This window comes from Diorhabda sublineata, chromosome 7 (genome assembly GCF_026230105.1).
Source record: "Diorhabda sublineata isolate icDioSubl1.1 chromosome 7, icDioSubl1.1, whole genome shotgun sequence".
In the NCBI taxonomy this organism is placed as follows: Eukaryota; Metazoa; Arthropoda; class Insecta; order Coleoptera; family Chrysomelidae; genus Diorhabda; species Diorhabda sublineata.
In genome coordinates this window covers 12,955,651-12,976,305 of record NC_079480.1, presented here as the reverse complement: position 1 = coordinate 12,976,305, position 20,655 = coordinate 12,955,651, and the positions used below count along the sequence as shown (strand labels likewise).

Here is a 20,655-nt window from a genome sequence, read left to right as displayed (position 1 = left end):
GCTATTTTCAATAAACATGTACCTGAAACTTATTCACATGATTATAAATGTAAACATTCAGGTAGTCCAAGGTCTGCTATAAATAAATTTTTCGTTGTAAAAACTCACATACTATGTTATATCACTTTTTTTTAATATAAATTGCGATAGTTGGTACATAAACAAACCTACACTCAAATATCAAGGTAGAGGACATATTCTACTACGATCAGGTTATTGTGAAATTGTTTATTTGAATTTGTAATTCATTGATACAATTTATGAAATATTTGTGGAATTAATCAACCTCAAGTCATTCGGAAATGAATAATAACAAAAAATAAATCCTCAAATAAAATCATAAATCAGTAGGGAAGGTGACGATGTTCGATTTTGTGAGGTTAGGTTAGGTTAGACAAGAATTTCCCTCCATGAAAACCTAGCCTTAAATATATTACGAGTGAGGTTTCATAAGTTTTAGTTGGAGTTTGACTTATGTTATCTACAAGTTAATTTACTTTCGAAAGTATGGATCTCTAAATACAGTATTTGACTTTATCACGTTTACAATTTACTGAAAAAAAAAATGATCGAAAACTTATTTTAAATTTGCTTTGGAACAATTCTTGTGGCGTGGAACAAGACCGTCTGCCAAACCTTTCTAGACGGGAAAAAGTCCAGCGCACAAATTATAATGGAGGGTGCACCAAGCGCACGTTCGCAGATATAAAGACGGTGTCTTCGATTACCGTAAATAAAAGCGTTAACAACGAAGTAACAAAGAGTTAATACTTTCTCATCAATACAATTATAGTCATAATCTCCTAACCTAACCATTCTTGAATTAAAAGGCTTTTTTGTGGAAACTCCAAAAATACGCGATATTTAAATTTCTTTGAACCAACTACTAAAAATGAATTCATTCTTATAAAAAATAATTTTTTCAATCAATTTTTGTTCAATATTTTGTCAAATATTTGTATAGACAATCTATCCAAATGTTTGGGTATAATTTTTTACTTCGACTTCATAGTCTGTACAGATATATGTACGAACGAAAGTCTGTATCGTGTGGACCCACCATTACATGCATACTTCGACTTTTGGATCGCACCGACATTTGTCTGTACTGTCTAATTTGCACAGACAACATTCTATAGAATTTTATGAAAGTCTAGATCGTGTGGACCCTGGATAAAAGGCAATATAGTGCATTCAGTGAATCATTATTGATATAGCACCGATTGACCCCCTTCTCGAGAGTGTAAAATTATTTTTAAACACCAAAAATTGATAGAAAGTCAAATTTTGAATAACAAATATTTGAAAAATATTTTCAAGAAATCAATAGATTTTTATTTATTCACGATTGAAAACTTGGAATTTTGAGTTACAAAAAAGTTTTCACAGTATTTATCGCGAATAACTCAAAAACTACACATTTTATTAAAAAAAAATTAATAATCAAAATTTTGGCTTAATAAATTATATTTGAGGTACCCAAATAACAAGCTTCTTAAATATCCCGTACCACATTTTAAATGTTTACCAATTATTGTCTGGATACGTGTGGCCTCTTCGTAACCTTTCCGAACAGTTATATGAAGATCCTCTTCAATTATAACTTTGATTTGGTCACTATCAATATCAGTAGGCCGACCAGAACAACATTGCTCATCTTTGAAAGAAGAATATCCACAACGGAATTTTTTATACCAATTCTGGTATAAAATACTCTCTGTTATATAATCAGCACCATATACTCCACATATTTCTTTGTGAGCCGCAGCATTTCTTTCCTCCCTTTACGAAAATAAAAATGTAAAATACACCGAAAATGTTCAGATTTGATAAAAATCATGCACTACTTGCTTCTAAAATTACTTCAATGTGACAAGTATCACGTGACAAACGGCAAAGCACTAACTTAAGTTATTCAAAAAATAAAGTTCTATCAGTACTTAGCTGCCAAACTTATATTTCACTAGCCGAATGTGATGAAGAAATACCATATTATCTGAATATCCCAAAAGTGGAAAACTAAGAATTTTTCTCAAGAAAAAGCAGAAAGACTTGTGAAAAGTGCAAAAGACAACGTCGGGGTTTCCATAAAGAAATTAGCGCCTGAATACTCTAGTTCAAAGAGTACCGAATCAGGTATTACAAAAAAAAATGGTTAACAAAATCTAAAGAGACGATAGAGTCCTAAATTTACCCCAAATCAATTAGCAGGGATACCAAGGTATCCTAAGGTGGTTCACTAAGGTAAAAGCAAAATTCGCCGATAAATGTTTGGTCTGATGTGCGATTTCGTCAAGAAGGATATCCAGACTTCATGTGGGTCTAGTAAGTGGGAAAATTGTAGATTCTGAGAGGTATATTAACAACTGTTTCACTAAATTAGTTGATTTTATACGTCAACATCACGTTGGAGACGTACAAAGTTTTGGTCGGACTTAGCATTATTATTATAACATCCGTTAGATAATGAAGAAATCAGTATTAAACCAATAAATTATGGGAGTATTAGGAAATATTCACCAGAAAATAATAAGTAATGAACCCTCTTCCTACTAAAAAAGACGAGGGTGAGACCCCCACACTTGTAAATTATGTCGTCACTTATCGGACCGTAGGTTATTTGGGGTATAATTTTTCTACCATATCTATGTCTGAAATTAAGTTTCGCTCCTTTTAGAAAATTTTTGAGCAAAGAAGAATTCACACCCATACAAATCAAAAACAAAATGGAGGCTGCTTACGGTGACTTGTATCCATCATTTTGAACAATTGAAAATTGGTCGAAGTTGTTTTAATGAAGACGGGAATTATTAGACGGCGACCCAAGTGCGGGAGGTCACTACTCCAGAAAACATTAAATTAGTAGAAAATATTGTGTTTTTTTCTCTTGCCGGGATGACAAGTTCGATTTTCCTTCTTGGTATGCAGGATAAAAGTGAATTATTATCTCCCGGGAAGAATTTTATTTTGCACCCGGTATAGTAGCAACGACTTGTTTATTGAAATGTTCATTCTCGATGACAGTTTGCTTCATAGGATATTTAGTATTTATTATCGCGTGAAAATATAAAATTGAAATTTAAAAAATGTATTTAGACGATTGTAAATTATGCGGTAAGTTATTTGGGGTTCTAACGTTTCTACCATACCTTCCTCCAAACGTGCACAAAATTCCCCACAAATTTTATTATTTGATTTAATTCGAAATATACGCAATGCCAATAATTTTTTATACAACAAGTGAATAAAGTCAATTTTTTTTTCACGAGTAGGACGGGTTGATCGCACAAGCTGAAGGCGAGAAAAAAAGGAACTCTACTCACGAGTTTCATACAAAAATTTTCCTACGTTCGTAAATTTTTATTTTGTAATGGTAATATTCCCTGGATTTCTAGGAGAAGACTCCTAGTCGCTGCAGTTGCCGATTCAACAACATCTTCTGGGGTGCAGTTTACACTTTCACTTCACTATTACTATCCATCACTAATAATAACACTACACTCTTTTTAATTAGACACAAAACGGATTTTCTTGAACGAATATCAATAAATAAAAGCGTGAAGGTTTTTCGGATAAATGACGGACGTAGAAAAAAGGAATTAAATTTGATGCAATCCGATAATCTGCAAAAACCTACTATGCACAGTGATGAATTTAAGCCTGGCTCATACTTAAGGCAAAATTTTTGAAATGCCAGAATTTTAGGGACGAAAAAAAAAATAAAGACAATCCATTTCAAAATTTCGCTCAGATTAGTTTTTATTCAATGGAATATATACTGAAAAAACAGTCAATTCTATTCACGAGAAACAATCTTGAACTAAGAAATTTTGATTTTCCTTAGGAAAAACGAAGGATGTATGCTTTGCAAAATGTATTGCATTCAGGGGAGTCTTTGAACTGTTCATTCGAATGTGGACATTGTTCTTCAATTTTTATTTAGTTTTCCAGCTACAAATTATTCACGAAAAGGTCCAGATAGACTTCATTCTCTTGCATCACTGTCTATTAAGGCTCAACCAGTCCAAAATTTGAATTTGTTCTACAATTTTTTTTAGTGAATATTATAACGGACGTTGAGAAAAGTTTTTATTGACGATGAGTAATGATAGAATGTATTCGTTAATGTAAATCAGCTTAATTTTTTTTTTATTTCAGTAAAATTGCGGGTGGTAGTTTATCTGAGAAACGAATTGAATTTTTTTCACGCTTTTTGACCGATTTAGAAATTACATTACAAAAATTTATTTCTAAATCGCCATGTATTCGGAATTAGGTCGATCTAATAGAGATTATTTGCTATTTGAGGAAAAAAATAGAATTAAGCCAGAAACCAGCGGTAAAAAACGGTGGAATTTTGTTAATCAACGTCGATTATTCGAAATCTACCATGTGTCGAGGGGTGCTTTTTACTTTTTAGGAGTGAAAACTACCCATTATTGTGAAAAATTCTACGATTTTAGCATGTATTTAAGTGAAATACACTTTAGAATTATTCGATATTTTCAAAAAAGTTTATGATTAATTTGACTCATGCAACCCCTCCAAACACCATGAAAGCTTTTTTTAAAGATGCTGATTATAACCTCGATTTTCATGAAAATGTGAATTCAAGCTGTACTTACCCTCTTCTACGAAATTTTCCCTATGCCCAGCCGGGCTTTTTATATTTTAAGACGTGTAAACTACCCCTTATTACAAAAATCTTTCGGGTAAAATAAAAATTAAATGTATTATTCGTAAATCTGTTGACATTCTCGAACACGTTTATGATCAATCAGATCCATGCAACCCCTCCAAACCAATCCTTAATCATATGAAAAGTTAGAAAATAATCTCAACGATTCTTTTATAATTAAAAATTATCCAAAAGTCAGTATTGTCAGTATTTTTGCTAGTAACGCTTTTTAAATATTTCAGTTACAGTTAAAATTTGTTTACAGAATTTTTATGCTTCCAAATGTTCTTGATCCCGAGATCCAAGAAATATGAAATTAATAAAACTTTTTATTTAGAGAATAATATAAAAAACAATTTTAAATAATTATATTTTGTCATTATCAAGGATGCATTAATCATTAAATAGCAAGGGTTCTGTTTTATTTTTTGTAAAAACATTTTACAAAATATTTTTTCTGTATTACCCCTTATCGAGGTCACAATCGCTTTCAATCAATAACCATTTATAGTCTTTTGTAACGTTTGGGGGCCAATCTCAGTCGGCTAATTATATTGTCGCTTATTATTTCATTACTTTATACCCTCAACGTTAATTGAAATGACTATTACATCAAGTACAACCGACGTTAGTGACATGCAATATTTTTTTTCATAATCGTGGATTATTTATGAAAAGAAAGTGGTTTAATAAGCTTGGGCTTGGTCTGCCGGTTCGGTTGATAAATCTATATATGTATATGTATAAACGTAACAGTTTTTGACATTTCCGACTAATGGAATCAAAGTAAAATAATTAATAATAAGATATTCAATTTATACACATTTTTTTTTGAAAATCATACGAATCAATCTTTCCTTATTGACAGAAGGCACTCACTTTGTTACGCTCCATTTTGTTTCGACATGGATAGTTTATGAGGAAGTCGTATTGTTGCATTTAATATTTATGACTTGTTTATAGATATATACAGGGTGATATATTGAAAAGTCCAAATAAGTCCAAGTCCAAAAAAGTGTTATATCGATGTTACCAAGTTATTTCTTCTATCTTTTATTGAATTGAATATGATGATGAACTTCCTCTATCCTAACAATTCCTTCTATATACTAAATAAATACGAGGTATGGCTGTTAAATAACGAGACTGGTTACAACAAAAGGGTTTTATTATAAAAATTATTCTACATTCGAATGCTCTCCTTCAATATAATCCTCTCCCCTCGCCACACACCTTTCCATTGATCGAAGAAGTGCTGAAAGTCTTTAGAAACTCTGCCGTTTTTTGATTTATCGCTTCCATCGGCTCAAATCGCATCCCTTTCAAAGCAGATCTTTTTCTAGCCTCTCAAAGAAATCTGTACAGATCCGTCAGAGTCAGATTTTTTGGTACCAACTTCGCACATACTTTTGTCTTGTGTAATTCTTCGAGTAAATTTTTTCTATTTCTTTATTTGTGTTTACCGCCTCGGCAAACATCAGGATGCTCAATCGACGATATGCACGTACAGTTTGGTTGATTTTGGTCACTGTTTCCGCAGTTTAGTCTAATAGCCAGACCTCGTATATTATATATTTTAAAAAATGACGACAGCGCCGATTGTGTAAACGGTATGTTGCGTTAAAAAACTTGCTTATTAAGGGCATTAATTTGAATTGTAGCCCACGAATTAATTTCAAATTCTAGGAATTAACTTCAAAATTTACATCGATTCGAAATCCTTTCAAAATGTAATAATTCAGATAAATATCTCTACTGAAAGATACTTGAAGAATGAACATCAGAATTTAACCACGAACCCCTGTTTCAATATTTGCCTGGTCTGCAGGCGGATCACATTCCAACTCTAATACTTAACATTTCGCTTCCAGGATAGGACTCAATTATTTTCTAACATATTATGTATAGTAATATTTATTTTACAAAAATCTAATTATTTGTTATAAAAAAAGAATTCCAATTTCAATTTAATTATAATTATTCATTGCCTGCGGATGGTTACATTTTATCACCATGCGATTTGCCTTTCCGCTCCTGTTAACGAAGATAGTATTGAAAAAATTGACTAAATGGTACTAAATAGTCATATCCGTAACGCGGTGGCTCGGGATGGTGCCTCATCACCAAAATTCGAGCGGGTTGATCGCCACACTGCTGTTGGTTTAATCCACGTCGAAAGTCATTCATTTTTTGATCAAAATGAATGAATGAATGGTGAATTTCCAATAAAAAAGTTAAATAGGAAACAGAAAGTAATCGGAGGATGCGTACACGAAATTTTCTGCAACAAAAGTGGACGAATGGACAGACGCATTACCGAAACTCTATTCACCAAAAAATGCGACGATTTTTCGATTCAATCGATTGTTTTTACTGTATTATATTCTGCGGCATATCGAATTTAATATTACGCAAATAAATAAAACAATTCCAAATGTTTTTGAACATTATTGGCAAGTATTGAAAGAAAAAAATGTTTAAAAAGTCTTTTTTATATAGTGTATTTTCACGTGTATATCTGTCGCATTTTTGGTTTGGTTTCTTTAACTTCTCACCGCTATGGTTAAATTTAGATCTTCTCTGGGAGAATTTGAAATATTTGTTTGTTTTAAAAAAACACGTGTTTACTACAACTATTTTATCCCTTTACGTAATCGATAAACATTCTAATGGAGTTTTACGGCGTCGTTGTACTAAATATTCTTATGTATAGATTATATTTCAGTTTTATGTATTTTTTATGACGGTTTTACTGGTCTAAATCACAAACTTCATAAGAATTAGTACAGTCATGATTTCATTATAATACTGAATATTATGGTAAAGATGAACCGCGAAAATATTTTAGTTTTCATAGACTTTTGAGGATTGTTTTTACCTACTGGTCTCCATAAATATAAAAATGTAAATACATTCATATTTATAAGCGTTTTCGTAGTGGGATTGTGGCAAAATTAAACATAAAAGTGTACTAATTCTAATATATTTTTAATACGAGTACCTATGTTTTATTATTAAATTACTGATTATCCTGTACAATGAATGTGCTTTTGATAGCTATTTTCTGTTAATACTCTGGCAGATTTATAATCCATAAAGTGGCTATCATTAAATATGTGTTCTACAAGTGAAGAATTATCAAATGACAATTTGGTGCAAATTGTAAGACCTTTTAGATTGTCTGGTACTGCATGTTTATTTGTGTCTATTATTGATGGAAGTAGATTTTAAAACTCGCCTCATATCAAAGTCAATGTCAGTTGTGTTAGACGAGAAGAAGAGGCTGTTACAAAAGATACGAGTGATATGAGTTTGGACAGTATCGGGTTGAAGTCGGGTCACTCTGACAGCCAAATCATTACTTTCAGTACATTCTTCTTTTTCAATTCTTTCAAATACTCTTTGCACAGTTTCGAGGAAAGTTTGGGATCATTGTCATGGTGGTAGATAAATTTTCTACTTATCAGGCGCTGGCTAGAATATACATTTTCCCTTAATATTTTTTATTTCTTTCTTCAAAATCCCTTCAATTATTACCAAGCCTTTCCTCCATAATATCACCAAACCATCACCGAGTCTCCGCTGGTTTTTACAGTCGATAATAGGTACGCATGGATCTATCGTCCTCTTTCTTTGACCTGCACACAAACACTCTTTTCTTGGACCCAACAACCTCAAACTAAAACTCTCTCCCACTCATGCGTCCAATTTTTATGTTATTTGACTGCAGCCTCCGCAGTTTCTTCGATGCTACCCTTCCAAAAAGGCCTTCTTCCTTCAATCCCCTTCTCATTGAAGAAGTACTCAAAGGCAGATCCCTAGATTCATCGATCTAAGGAGCTATATCTGGTCCGGTGAGACATCGATCACGTTTACTGATTCATACAATATTATTATTGATTTATAAGACATCCATTCAATGAATGGATTATGGGATGGGCAAAAACTTTTAACCGGTAGTGTATACTGATACATAAGTGATCGAAAAAAAAATGTAGTAGGACAAGAAATCCATTTATTATACGTCGATCTGCAGAAGACGTATGACTGTATCACTTAACAAACAAACCTCATGAATAGGTTAATAAAAACAGTCCAAAGAACAAACGAAAAAAATATAACAAATGGGAAACGACAGGTCTAAAAGTAGGGTGCTGATCTATTTGGAGCTAGATACAGGGCAGGAAAACTTTATCTATGATGCATGGATTATAATGGAACCAAACCATATCAAAGCCAGCAAACAACGAATTTAAATATAAGCATTGTAACATATATATGGCAGCGAAGTGTGCTAGATCATACAGTCTATGAAGAAAAAGTTAATGGCGATGGAGAAGATCAAAACTAAATAATTGATCTGGTGATGTCAAGTACAAAGAATGTCAGACAACAAAATACCTCAAAAGTGGACGCCACAAGAAAAAAGAAGAAGAGGAAGACCACGAGAAAGCTGGAGAGAGGAATAAAAAAAAAAGACACAGGATAGGAAAAAATGGAAACAGCTGTGTGAAAAGAATTCCAACAAGTCTCACATTTGGAAAGGTAGAAAGGCATCAGGATTTAACAAAAATTAAGCATCATGAGACACCCAGTATCAGGCAACTATCTGCTTGCAATAATAATTAACTTTCTCAGATTTATTTTTTAATGAATCATCGACCTCCGATACAACAAAATATCATTAACAATCAGTATTGATATAAATTACACGTGTTTTTTTTTCGCAAAAACACAAAGAGTAAACAGAACCAAACCTTCCTCGCGTTGATTACAACAGGGATGACGTCATGTTTTGGTAATAAGACCTTCACCAGACACGTTCGATTTGCGGATACTTTTTGTTATTACGTTGTACGTGAGGAGAAGTGAAGAAAAAAATTCTTTTCGTAGTTCATTAATCTACCTTTGGCACGAGAGATTACATCTGAGTATAATACGAGTCGAGGTTAGGTTAAACTTTTCTTTGAACATAACAGGTAGATAATGTATACAGTGATAGATAATTATTAATAAAAGTATTTAATCCTCCTTGGTGTTTTCAATTCTTTATATTTATTTATATTCAATTAATAGAAGTCCAAGGAAAAGATGGTAAGCAGAGGTGACGAAAGACATAAAAGAGAGAGGAATTTAGGACGAAAACAAAAGATAGGAAAGAGTGGATAGAAAGCCCATATATAGGACAATATAAACAAGGATAACGCATTTACTCCCATACGCAGACGATGTAGTAATCCTTTCAACATCGGAAAAAGAAATTTGTAGATCCTTCATAGAAACAGTTAATCTACAAGGCAACGAAGATAAATCGAAGTTCACGGTAATGACAACACCACAAAATAAAGGAACAATCAGAAGTTTTTTCAATACAATTGAATAAAGAAAAAGTATGGGCTTAGAACTAGTTCAAAATTATTTTTATTATGGGGTGGTTATCAAGGACGCCGATGACGAGGAAGGAAATCTAGAAGCAAGAATTGCGAAGGGAAGTAAGCAATTTGGAGCAATGAATGCAATAATAAATTCCAAAAGACTATGTTCCATCCATATATAATAATAATAAACGAAACCAAGCATAGAAAGAGAAATTAGATGTATGCGGAAGGAAAAAATTCAAGAGGATACTTGGAGATAAAAAAAGAACAAATAAAGATATACGGATATTATTTGGAGAAGCAGAACTAAGGAAAAATAATAAAATACTAAGGAATAGTGACTTGGTCACATACCGAGAATGCCAGAACAACAAAAACATGATGGACAAAGAACAAAAATAAACAAGAAACAAAGGAAGACAGAGAAAAAGAAGGTACGCAGAGGTGATGGAAAAATTAAGAGAGAGGAATTTAAGATTGAAAAACGAAAGCAAAAAATAGGAAAGAGTGAAAGGGAGTCACTTCACAGCTATAGGCCTAAGAGTCCTGCGTGTTTCTATTACAGATTGTGAAGGAAAAAATAAAATAAGTCATATACCGGGTATTTTAAAATGCCTTAACCGTTTTAGAACATTGAATGAATAGAAAAAGCCCACCCTTTGGAATCCCGAAATCATCATGATGATTGCTACTTGTTTATTTGTTATATTAATGGGTATAGCAGAAAAGCTTTGGAAGCACATATTTGGTACCCAGGGAATATTAAATCAACCAGTTCCTCTCAGTTTTTATGACCCTTTACCACTCAAATTAGTGAAAGAAGATACTGGAACCTCAACTTTTCGTTCCCTTTATGGTATGGCTAGTGATTTTAAACCATCAATCACAGATCAAAACTAGCCCCAACTATTTTCACAACCCGAAATGATTAACTGAGCAGGATATTTTGAGCTTCCACAAAACCTTTCTGAATTACAATCATCTACGTTCAAGCGAAAAAATTTGCTTCTAAGTTGGAAATTTTGGAACTGTTAGTGATATTTATACTGAACACACTGTTTACACTACCACTACACCAACACTCGCGATTACACTATTTGATCTGCGTTTCGATAACCGTTCATAGACTCTGAAGGTAAAATGTTCACTTCAGTCTCTGCAGAATATAGCTTGGTTATCGAAACGCGCGTCAAACAGTTCAATTGTGAATTGTTGATGTAAACATAAGTAAAAAAAGTTGTTTGTCCCAGAAACTATATTCTCTTGGTAAAGAGATCGTTAATTTGAAGAATATTTTATACAAATCGGATCATTTTGTACTGCTAAGCAATTGCTGATCTAGTTACTCGCTTTGGAGCTCCTGATAAGAAACTTTTTAATCGACTCTTCATAAAAGGAATCTTGAAGGTGGTTTTTTACATAAACAAAAATTCTTCAAATCCAAGTTTTTGCGATGGTAACAGAATTAACCCATGAGAAAGTGTGCGCGAAGTTGGTACCGGTCCAGACGTTCTTGGAGATGTACGAAAACCAGAAAACTCGTTGCCAGCAGTGTGTAGATACGAAAGGGTGAAACTTTTTGTATTATTCTCATATATAAATATTTTAAAAAATGAGTCTACTACTTTTAGAACACGTACCAAAAAAGTACAAAGCTGCCTAAAGATTTTCATGAAAAATCCAGAACAAAATATATGATAAAATCATTGAAAATCAATGTTTTTTTATAAATTCAGTATTCAAATTCTTCCAAAAAATTTCCATTATTGGAAAAGTTCGAGAATGACTCACCTGTGGTCTGAAAGTAACTGGTATATTTGATGGCCCACCATATTCATCCATTAGTACCTGAAACAATATATTATATTTTAATATCTTGTAGAATTGAATTCAAATTATGAAGCACTAGCGTCTTTTGACAAAAGCCAAGAAATAAAACGTCAGTTATGACGTCTCGTTTCTTTGCAAGGGCATTTGGTGACCCTCGTTAAGTTGCTTCCCTTTAAAAGTCGATTTTATTTTAACTCCCAGTTTATTTTCAATTATTTGTTCAAAAAGCTTTAGCAGTGTACATAACAGGTAGATTCTCTCCAGCGCTCTATTTAATCTACTTCATTTACTATTACTTCCTCGCCTGGTTCTTAATTGATATATATCTTTTTGTTGCCTCTCCTTTTAATACTTGACTTAAGAATTCTACTGCCTATTTCAAAGTTATCTCCTAATTCCTCCCGTTTTTGCTGTTTGGGGTGCAATATCATTTTTTTTTAACTTTTTTACTTTATTTTCCAAATCTGAGACGTCACATTAGAGGCGAGGGGGTTTTGAAAATGTGACAAACTGTGACAAGGACGGAGGTCAGATAGAAGGATTAAAGAGTCCTAAAATTTCATTCAATTATTTTAATTATCAATTTTATTAATTCTCTATTTTTTCATGTTTCATGTGACATGTTTTTACACTTTTTTTAATGCATGGCCCAAGAAAACACGAAGTTTTGGAAAAAAAATATACTGATTTTTCAACGTTACTCCTTTTAGCCTCATACTATTTTTCCTAGCGATGTTCGATACCCTTTTTATATTAAGATCGACAAGCTCCTCAAAATACCCTTTAACTGTTGAAATAACCTTCTCATTTTTGGAACATCTTTGACCACCAAGCCTTTTTTTTAAGTCTGGTAACAGAAAATAATCCGAGGGGGCTGAATTTGGCGAATAGAGTGCATAAGGCAGCAATTCAAACTTTAATTAGTTAATTTTGGCCATTGCAATAACGGATGTGTGAGCTGGCGCATTGTCTTGATGAAACAACACTTACTTCTTAGCCAAATGCGGCCGGTTTTGCTTGATTTCTTCGCCCAAACATTGCAATAAGTTCGCATAATACTCGCCGTTGATTCGTCGCCGACGCCATGATTTTGTCTGCAGATGGAACGGTCTTTGCCTTTTTGGAGCCAATTCTCCTTTTCCGCTTTTTATACATAATTTTGAAACATCTTCACGACGCTGTTTTAGTTCCATTGTAAGCAAACGCGGCACCCATCTTGCGCACAGCGTTCTCATGAACAAATTTTCAGTTGATATGCGACGTATCGCACTTTTTGAAATGCCTACTATGTTTGCTAACTCGCGCACTTTCAGAAGACGATCATCCAGTTCTGCTTCAATATTTCTTGGTCGACCACTGAGATGCTGGTTTTCGAAGATCGTACGGCCTCGTTTAAACTCTATTTTACCGTTGATAACGAAGGAGCAGTAGAATCCAGTTCAGCTTTTATATTGGTTGGGCTAAGGTCTTTCATATAAAATTATTGTATCACATAACGATGACCAAGTTTTTCCATGTTGACAAATTCACTATTTTACACATTTAACAAACTTGAAACATATACTGTATAAATTGTGTACTTTCTAATACAGTGGTATCTTTAAAGCTGCTACCGCCATCTCTAGGTTAGGCCGGGTACTTCTGAGATCGTCCGCGTGTTTTAAAACAAGGAAAATTATTCGTTGCATTTGTTTGGTGTCCTGGTATTTTCGAACTATTCATACATAAGATTCTATTAAAATTCTTCAATGTTTTGCTATAGACGTTTTTTTCCTCTAGTCTTGTTAAATTACAATCAGTATTTAATTGTTCAATCACGACATAACTTCGGGCTATCAATTATATTAGTGTTGTACCACACAAGATTTAGATCTGGGTTCATTTTAATCGACTTGAGAATTTTAAATATGAAGGCCAGCAACACGCTTTTTTATATTTTTTTTCTACATTTGAAATTAAATGTATTATTATTTATAATTTGACTCGTGCATGGTTATAGATGAATGTAAAACAATTTATTTCACGTATTCAAATTATTTTAAGATATTTTGAGATTGTTATATTGTCACTTTCCGTCATGTTTCTGATGTCATTTGTCAAAATTTTACATAAAACTGATAGATAAATTAGTTTCTATCACTATAATATAAAAATCAGTCGCTAAATGTGTTGCTTCAATGGATATAAATCGACAAATCTGACAAAAGTAAACGCCAAATCACCCAAATATATAAGAATCGACCTGATTTGATGTTAATACACATCGGGAATTATTAATCAACCAATCGGCTTCAATGGATATCAATCGATAACACAGGCCTACAAAAAAAATTTCTTTTTGAGTGCCTAGTATTTTTGAGCCGATGTTAACTATATTTTTATTGCTGAATCTAAATATGAAAGCAGTTTTTCTGTATCAGCTCTAGATTTTTAGATAAATTCACTTATCTATCAATGCTTTTTTCTATTTAATACTTTCAAGTATGAGTGTTGTAAAATTTATACAGGGATAGATTGCTGCATATTTTCCTTGTTGTCAATCTTCTTTTGTAGCAAATTGAATTTAAAATAATAATATTTATGAAATAACTTATTATTATTTCAAAAAATAATTATTATTTTAATTCATTTATTTCAAAAAGAAGACTAACAATATGAGAAATATAACTGATTGGTTGACACACAACAAGTGGGATTTAATCCTACTTATTAGTGTCATCCAGTTAGTTCCATAGAAATCCGATAGATGGAGCTATCCAGTATCTGAAGTGACCTGCAAAACTTCAACTGCAGTTGAGAGTTAAGGTTAGTTTGTGAATTCCCGCGGTGCAGATAGATAGAATTTGCGTCATATGAAGTTTCTCTTTAGTAACGAGTTGTTGAAAAGTAAATCTAAAACGTAGATTGTTAATGTGAATTGCTGTATTTGTGTTCTTGAATAGAAATAAAATGAGTTCGAGTAGAAGAAGCTGTGTACATCATCCTGATATTTTTTGCTACGTATGCGGAGAATACACGTTACTGGAAAACAGAAAAATATTAGTGACTTTGTAAAGAGGGCTTATCTTGGATATTTTGGTGTTAAGTTTGGTGATCAGGATAAAACATGGGCACCACATATTGTCTGTAAAAATTCTACAGAGCATTTACGACAGTGGAGTACTGGGAATAGGAAAAGTCAAAAATTCGGAGTACCAATGGTTAGGAGAGAATCAAAAAATCACTTCGATGACTGTTATTTCTGCCTAGTAAATATTACTGGAATCAATCGAAAGAACCGTAACAAGTGGACATATCCAGATTTAGTCTCTACAAGACGCCCTATCCCTCACTCAGAAGAAGTGCCAATTCCAACTTTTCACCAGCTACCACAACGCTGTTAGGACACTAATCGTCTCTTTGATCAGAATTCTGACACTACTGAAGGTGACAGTGATTTTGAAACAATATCATCAATTCCTCAATGTTACAACCAAGATGAGTTAAATGACCTCACTAGAAATCTCAACCTGTTGAAAGAAGCTTCTGAATTACTGGCTTTCAGGTTGAAGGAAAAAAATTTACTTGATCCAGGAAAGAAAATTACATTTTATCGCACAAGGGAAAAAGATCTGCTACCTTTTTTCTCTGAAGAACAAAATCTTGTGTTTTGTCATGCTATTAGAGAACTCCTGGTAAAAGTGGGTCTTCCTGAATATTTTCCGTATGATTGGCGCCTATTTATTGACAACTCAAAGCGAAGTTTGAAATGTGTTGTTCTACATAATGGGAACAAATATGGCTCAATACCAATTGCTCACTCAACGAAAATGAAAGAGCAATATGACATCATAGCTTTGGTTTTGGAAAAAATAGAGTATCATGACACCAATGGGTGATTTGTGAAGACTTAAAAATGGTAAACTTTCTCCTTGGACAGTAAAGTGGCCACACCAAGTATCCTTGTTTCTTGTGCCTCTGGGATAGCTGAGACAAAACGCAACATTGGGTTAGAAAAGAGTGGCCTAGGAGAGAAAACATGGATGTTGGGGAAAAGAATATCATTAATGATCCTTTAGTTCCACGAGAGAAAATCATCTTTCCAATACTGCATATCAAACTGGGTCTAATGAAGCAGTTTGTAAAGGCTCTTGATAAGGATGGATCATGCTTTGGATATATAGGGAAAAAACATATATTGATGGCCCACAAATAAGACAGCTGATAAAGACCCTGACTTCATAAATTTTCACAGCCACTCAGACCGTTTCCCTCATAATTTAGGCGACATTAGTGAGGAGCAAGGTGAAAGATTTCACCAAGATATAAAATGTATGGAGGGTCGTTATCAAGAAAGATGGGATACTCACATGATGGCAGATTACTGCTGGTCTTTAAAACGGGATTGTTCTAAAATACATTCAAGAATGTCACGCAAATTGATTTAAATGATAACGTTTTCTGTTTTCTATTGTATATAATAAATAATACCTGTAATATCTGAATAATATAATAAAAATTCATTGTTTAATTTGTTTCTTTAAACCATAGTTTTGCTTTTAAAATAGTGAAATGTATAATTCACAAAAATATTGATATCTTAAAAATTCGAACTGATAGGCTAAAACTAATAGCATATTTGAATTCAGGGCATAAAATTCATAAGAAATCACCTCCAAAATCTTCGGCACCAAAACCACTGTTGACCAGTGTAATATCTGAGATTATGATAAGCCGTGTTGCGCTAATCTCAAGAACGACTGAATCGATTTCGCTTATTTTTCATATTATTCCTTGAAGTACGAGGATGGTTTTTACAAAAATTTAAAAAGTTGCCGAATTGTTAATTACCGTATTGAATTACGGTTACTCCGTAGACGATTTCTAATAGTATTAAAAAAAGGTATAATTCTATCAATTGTTATTATTGGTATATGGTAATCAAAGGGATTGGAATCAGGGAATTGGATTGGATACCTACTATAATATTAAACGGGGTACAATATTCAATAAGAATCCCTAAATTCATGTTCCTAAATCAGATCCTGGAATTTCTAGGTTTAGCTAATAGCATAACTGCTATTAAAAAAATCAAATGAGCTATTTAAACACTATAGGGAATTAAAATTTATAGTCAATTTCACAAATCACACTGTAAATTAATAAAAAAAGAAGATGTAGCCACGTGATATCCTCCCCGAGGGGCTCTACATATGGTAAAAGTATGTAAACTTCTTTATAACTCACCCCTTGTAAGTCGGAAATGTTCAAAACATTTTTACTGTAGATTTAACAACAAGAAGTTACGAGGATGGTCCCAGAAGTATCTGTATCAGAAAATACACAATCTATATACAGCAAATGTTCCAAATTTGAAAACATCAAGAAGACCTGCGAAGACCAGCATAGCAGTGGTCGACCAAATTAGGTGACTTCATAAAGGTTGAAGAAAATCCACCAAGCGATACTGGATGATAGTGAACAGAAAGTGCGCGAGCTAGCAGACGTAGTAGGCATTTCAAAAAAATGCGGTACATCGCATATTTACTGGAAATTTGGTCATGAGAAAGCTGTGCGCAAGATGGGTACCGCGTTTGTTCACAGTGGAACAAAAACTACGTGTTTGGCAATGTAAATAAAGCCTAATTTCGCACAGTTTCATAATCATGGATGAATCGTGGCTCCATCACTTTACACCCGAAAAGCAATAAAAACAATGGTTGGAAAAGGGAAAACCGGCTCCAAAGAAGACAAAAATCGTTCCATCTGCAAGCAAAGGTCATGGCATCGTTTTTTTGGGTTGCAAGTGGGATAATTTTCATTGACTAACTTGAAATAGGAAAAACTATCAATGGTGAGTATTGTGGGAGCTTATTGCAACGTTTGAGCGAAGAAATCAAGAAAAAACAGCTAAGAAGAAAGTGTTCAATGCACCAGATCACACATCCGTTATTGCAATGGCCAAAATTAACGATTTTAAGTTTGAATTGCTACCTTATCCACCCCATTCGCCAGATTCGGCACTCTCAGATTATTTTCTGTTGACAGACAGGTAGTTTTGAGAAACTTATTAAACATCCCTGGGAAAAGTGTATTAGTACAGCCATTCTTGAAAATTCGGAATTAAGTTCATCTTACCCTCCTCTTCAAACCTGACTTGGTCGTAAAGTATGCTTTTTATTTTTTAGGGGTGAAAATCGTCCCTTACTCCAATAAATTGAAAACTAATGAATTAAAGCGGTAATGGGCTCACCTAACATTAAAAACAACCCCTCATACAAAGATTATTTTTTTTATTTTGGATCGTAATAGGAGAATTCTTTTTCTTCAAGTATAAGAAATCTAACCCTCAATATCTTTAATAATGCAACCACTAAAAGCCACCCCTCAGAATGGGAAAAATTGCAAATTACTAAATGGAAGCAGTATAGGCTCATTATGTTCAAACATGTGAAATGATTGTTGTTTTTTACAATGTAAGTAATATTTCTATTTTTTATATGTAACTACCCTAATACAGTTATTTATAAAAGGTTGAAAGTATAAAATCATTTTATTTTCGATTTTGATTAGAAAAAATATATATAATTTAAATAAACAAACCTGATACATAAGTTTTTAATTTAATTCAACTTTAAAAACTACCCCTTATCAAAAAAATTAAGGAAATATTTTTTTGAAAGCTTTTGTTTTGTTAAGGAAATGAAATTGAATTGTTGCTTCTGATAAAATGAAATATTTCTACAATTTTTTACTCCCTATAAATATTAAACCTTTTACACTTCATACTTTGATAATAATCAAAAATATTCATTTTACAACATTAAATTAAGTATAGAATTATGTAGCATGTATAAAAAAATGATCAAAACAAGACGTTTCGTGATTTTCCAGTATTATGTCTAGAAAAATGTATTCGGTTTTTTAATAATAACTCGGCTTCCCTTTAAGCTTTTTGCATTCACTCATACATCATTTTGTAAGGAATTTCATAAACTACAAAACCATGAGAGTTGCCCTTCTTGGCCCTTTTCTTCAGACAATTTTGATGCCCTTAGCATTGATATCTCGTTTAATTTTCAAGCTATGTGAGTTTAAAAAAAATATTCAGTAAATAGTATTTGAGATATTTTGGAAAAATAACGTTTTTTTTAAAATCGAAAAAAAAATTCAGATTAAAAAACTTTTTTCCAAGCCCTTCAAACATTTGGAACGTGTTATTAGGGCTTAAACAAAGATAATTTTACATGGGCTACGATTAATTTTAATTTTGCCGCACATGGTGTCAAATTTACCAACATTTTTTTTTCAAATTTGAGTTACTCATCTTATTTTCGTCATAACTCGCTTAACTTTCATGCTAGACGGTTTTATAGAAGCTCATTTTAAAGGTCTGAAAAATTACTTTAAAAATGTTTATTACAATTTTTTATGAAAAATTGATCGTTTTTCCGTTATTTGAGCTCAAACCTCTGCATTAATTTACGAAAAAGAAAAAAATTGGCTTTCAGTGACTCATAAGTTGCTGAATATCATTTAAAAAATTCAATTTAAACTGACTAATTTCTTTGTTTTTTAAAAACTTCAATTATGATAAGAATAATTTTTCAGAAAATGCGTAATTTTCAAGTTTTCCGTGAAAAGATGATGAAAAACGTGTTTTTTTTTAAATTTTCCATCACGAATAACTCAGAAATTATTGAGTTAAATAAAAAAATTTATTCTACATTTTCTTCTTAAGATCCTCTATCGATTCTCGGTGTTATTTTGGAATTTCAAATTTCCACTCCCGAGTAAGGGTGGCATTCACCTCTGGGGTAGAAGTATACATTAACATCAAATCAGGTTTGTTATTTGCATCATTTTTGAGCTTCTATCAAAACCTATGAAGGTCTTTAAAATTGCGAGGTGATTTGCTTGGTGCATTGTATTTATTATATGGAGCTAAAAGGAGATTACGTTGAAAAATATATTTTTTACCAAATTTTTTTTTGTTGGGCCAGGTATTTCTGGGACCACCCTTATTATCAACCAAAGAATTCGCGTCAACACACAAAATCTTGTAAACTAGTGTAATTTCTTCTGGTTATATCCGCTATATTGGTTATATTTCCAAAAAAAAAAATGAAACAGAAACCCAATAAACAATTGAACAATTACGTAGCCTTCAAAAAGCTAGAAGGGCCAATGCTTTTGGTCTCAAATGTACTAACCGATAAGTTGCGAATATTATATGAAAAGGTCTTTGTTAATTAAATACCAAAATTGTTATATTTCCGTATTTATATCAATCCAACAAAGAAATTCCACAAAGCAACACTCCCAATACAATAAACTTTTATTTAGTCCGATAATAGACTTTCCTGTTGCTTGAACGCTCGCGATTATTTGTTTAATTTTGATGTTATGAATTCGTAGGTAATGTACAATGAAAAGTGAAACGATGTCAATATTATTTACCGAAGATATCGATTAGTTGAGTTAAAATATTTGAAATGTAGTTGAATAACCGATATTTCCGTATATTATTCATTCGATTGGATTGTAAGCGGCTCTTACTAACGATCTATACAGACAAATGTCATAAATAAAAATACCATCGATCGGCGTATCAGTCAATTAGATGTTTATTGATAGGAGATCTAATAGGAGAAGCAACAGAATACAGAGCTGGGGTTTTATAACTGATGATTTATATCAGATGATCCGTAGCAGAAGGCGGACAATCGTTAATCTAGTTAAACTAGACTTTTAAAATAGGATGCGTACGAGATGGTTAGGATACTGGTT

At 32.6% G+C, this 20,655-nt stretch overlaps 1 protein-coding gene across 18 annotated transcripts in view; it reads right to left on the bottom strand.

Annotated features, from left to right (window-relative positions):
• The window catches only part of LOC130447072 (rho GTPase-activating protein 21-B), a 257,972-nt gene that overhangs the window by 226,206 nt on the left and 11,111 nt on the right, over positions 1 to 20,655 (bottom strand). For all 18 annotated transcript variants that reach the window (XM_056783706.1, XM_056783715.1, XM_056783718.1 and 15 more), the window contains exon 2: positions 11,848 to 11,904. In XM_056783706.1, coding sequence (XP_056639684.1) covers positions 11,848 to 11,898 — 51 coding nt within the window. In that variant the 5' untranslated portion in view covers positions 11,899 to 11,904. The remainder of the gene's footprint in view (positions 1 to 11,847; positions 11,905 to 20,655) is intronic.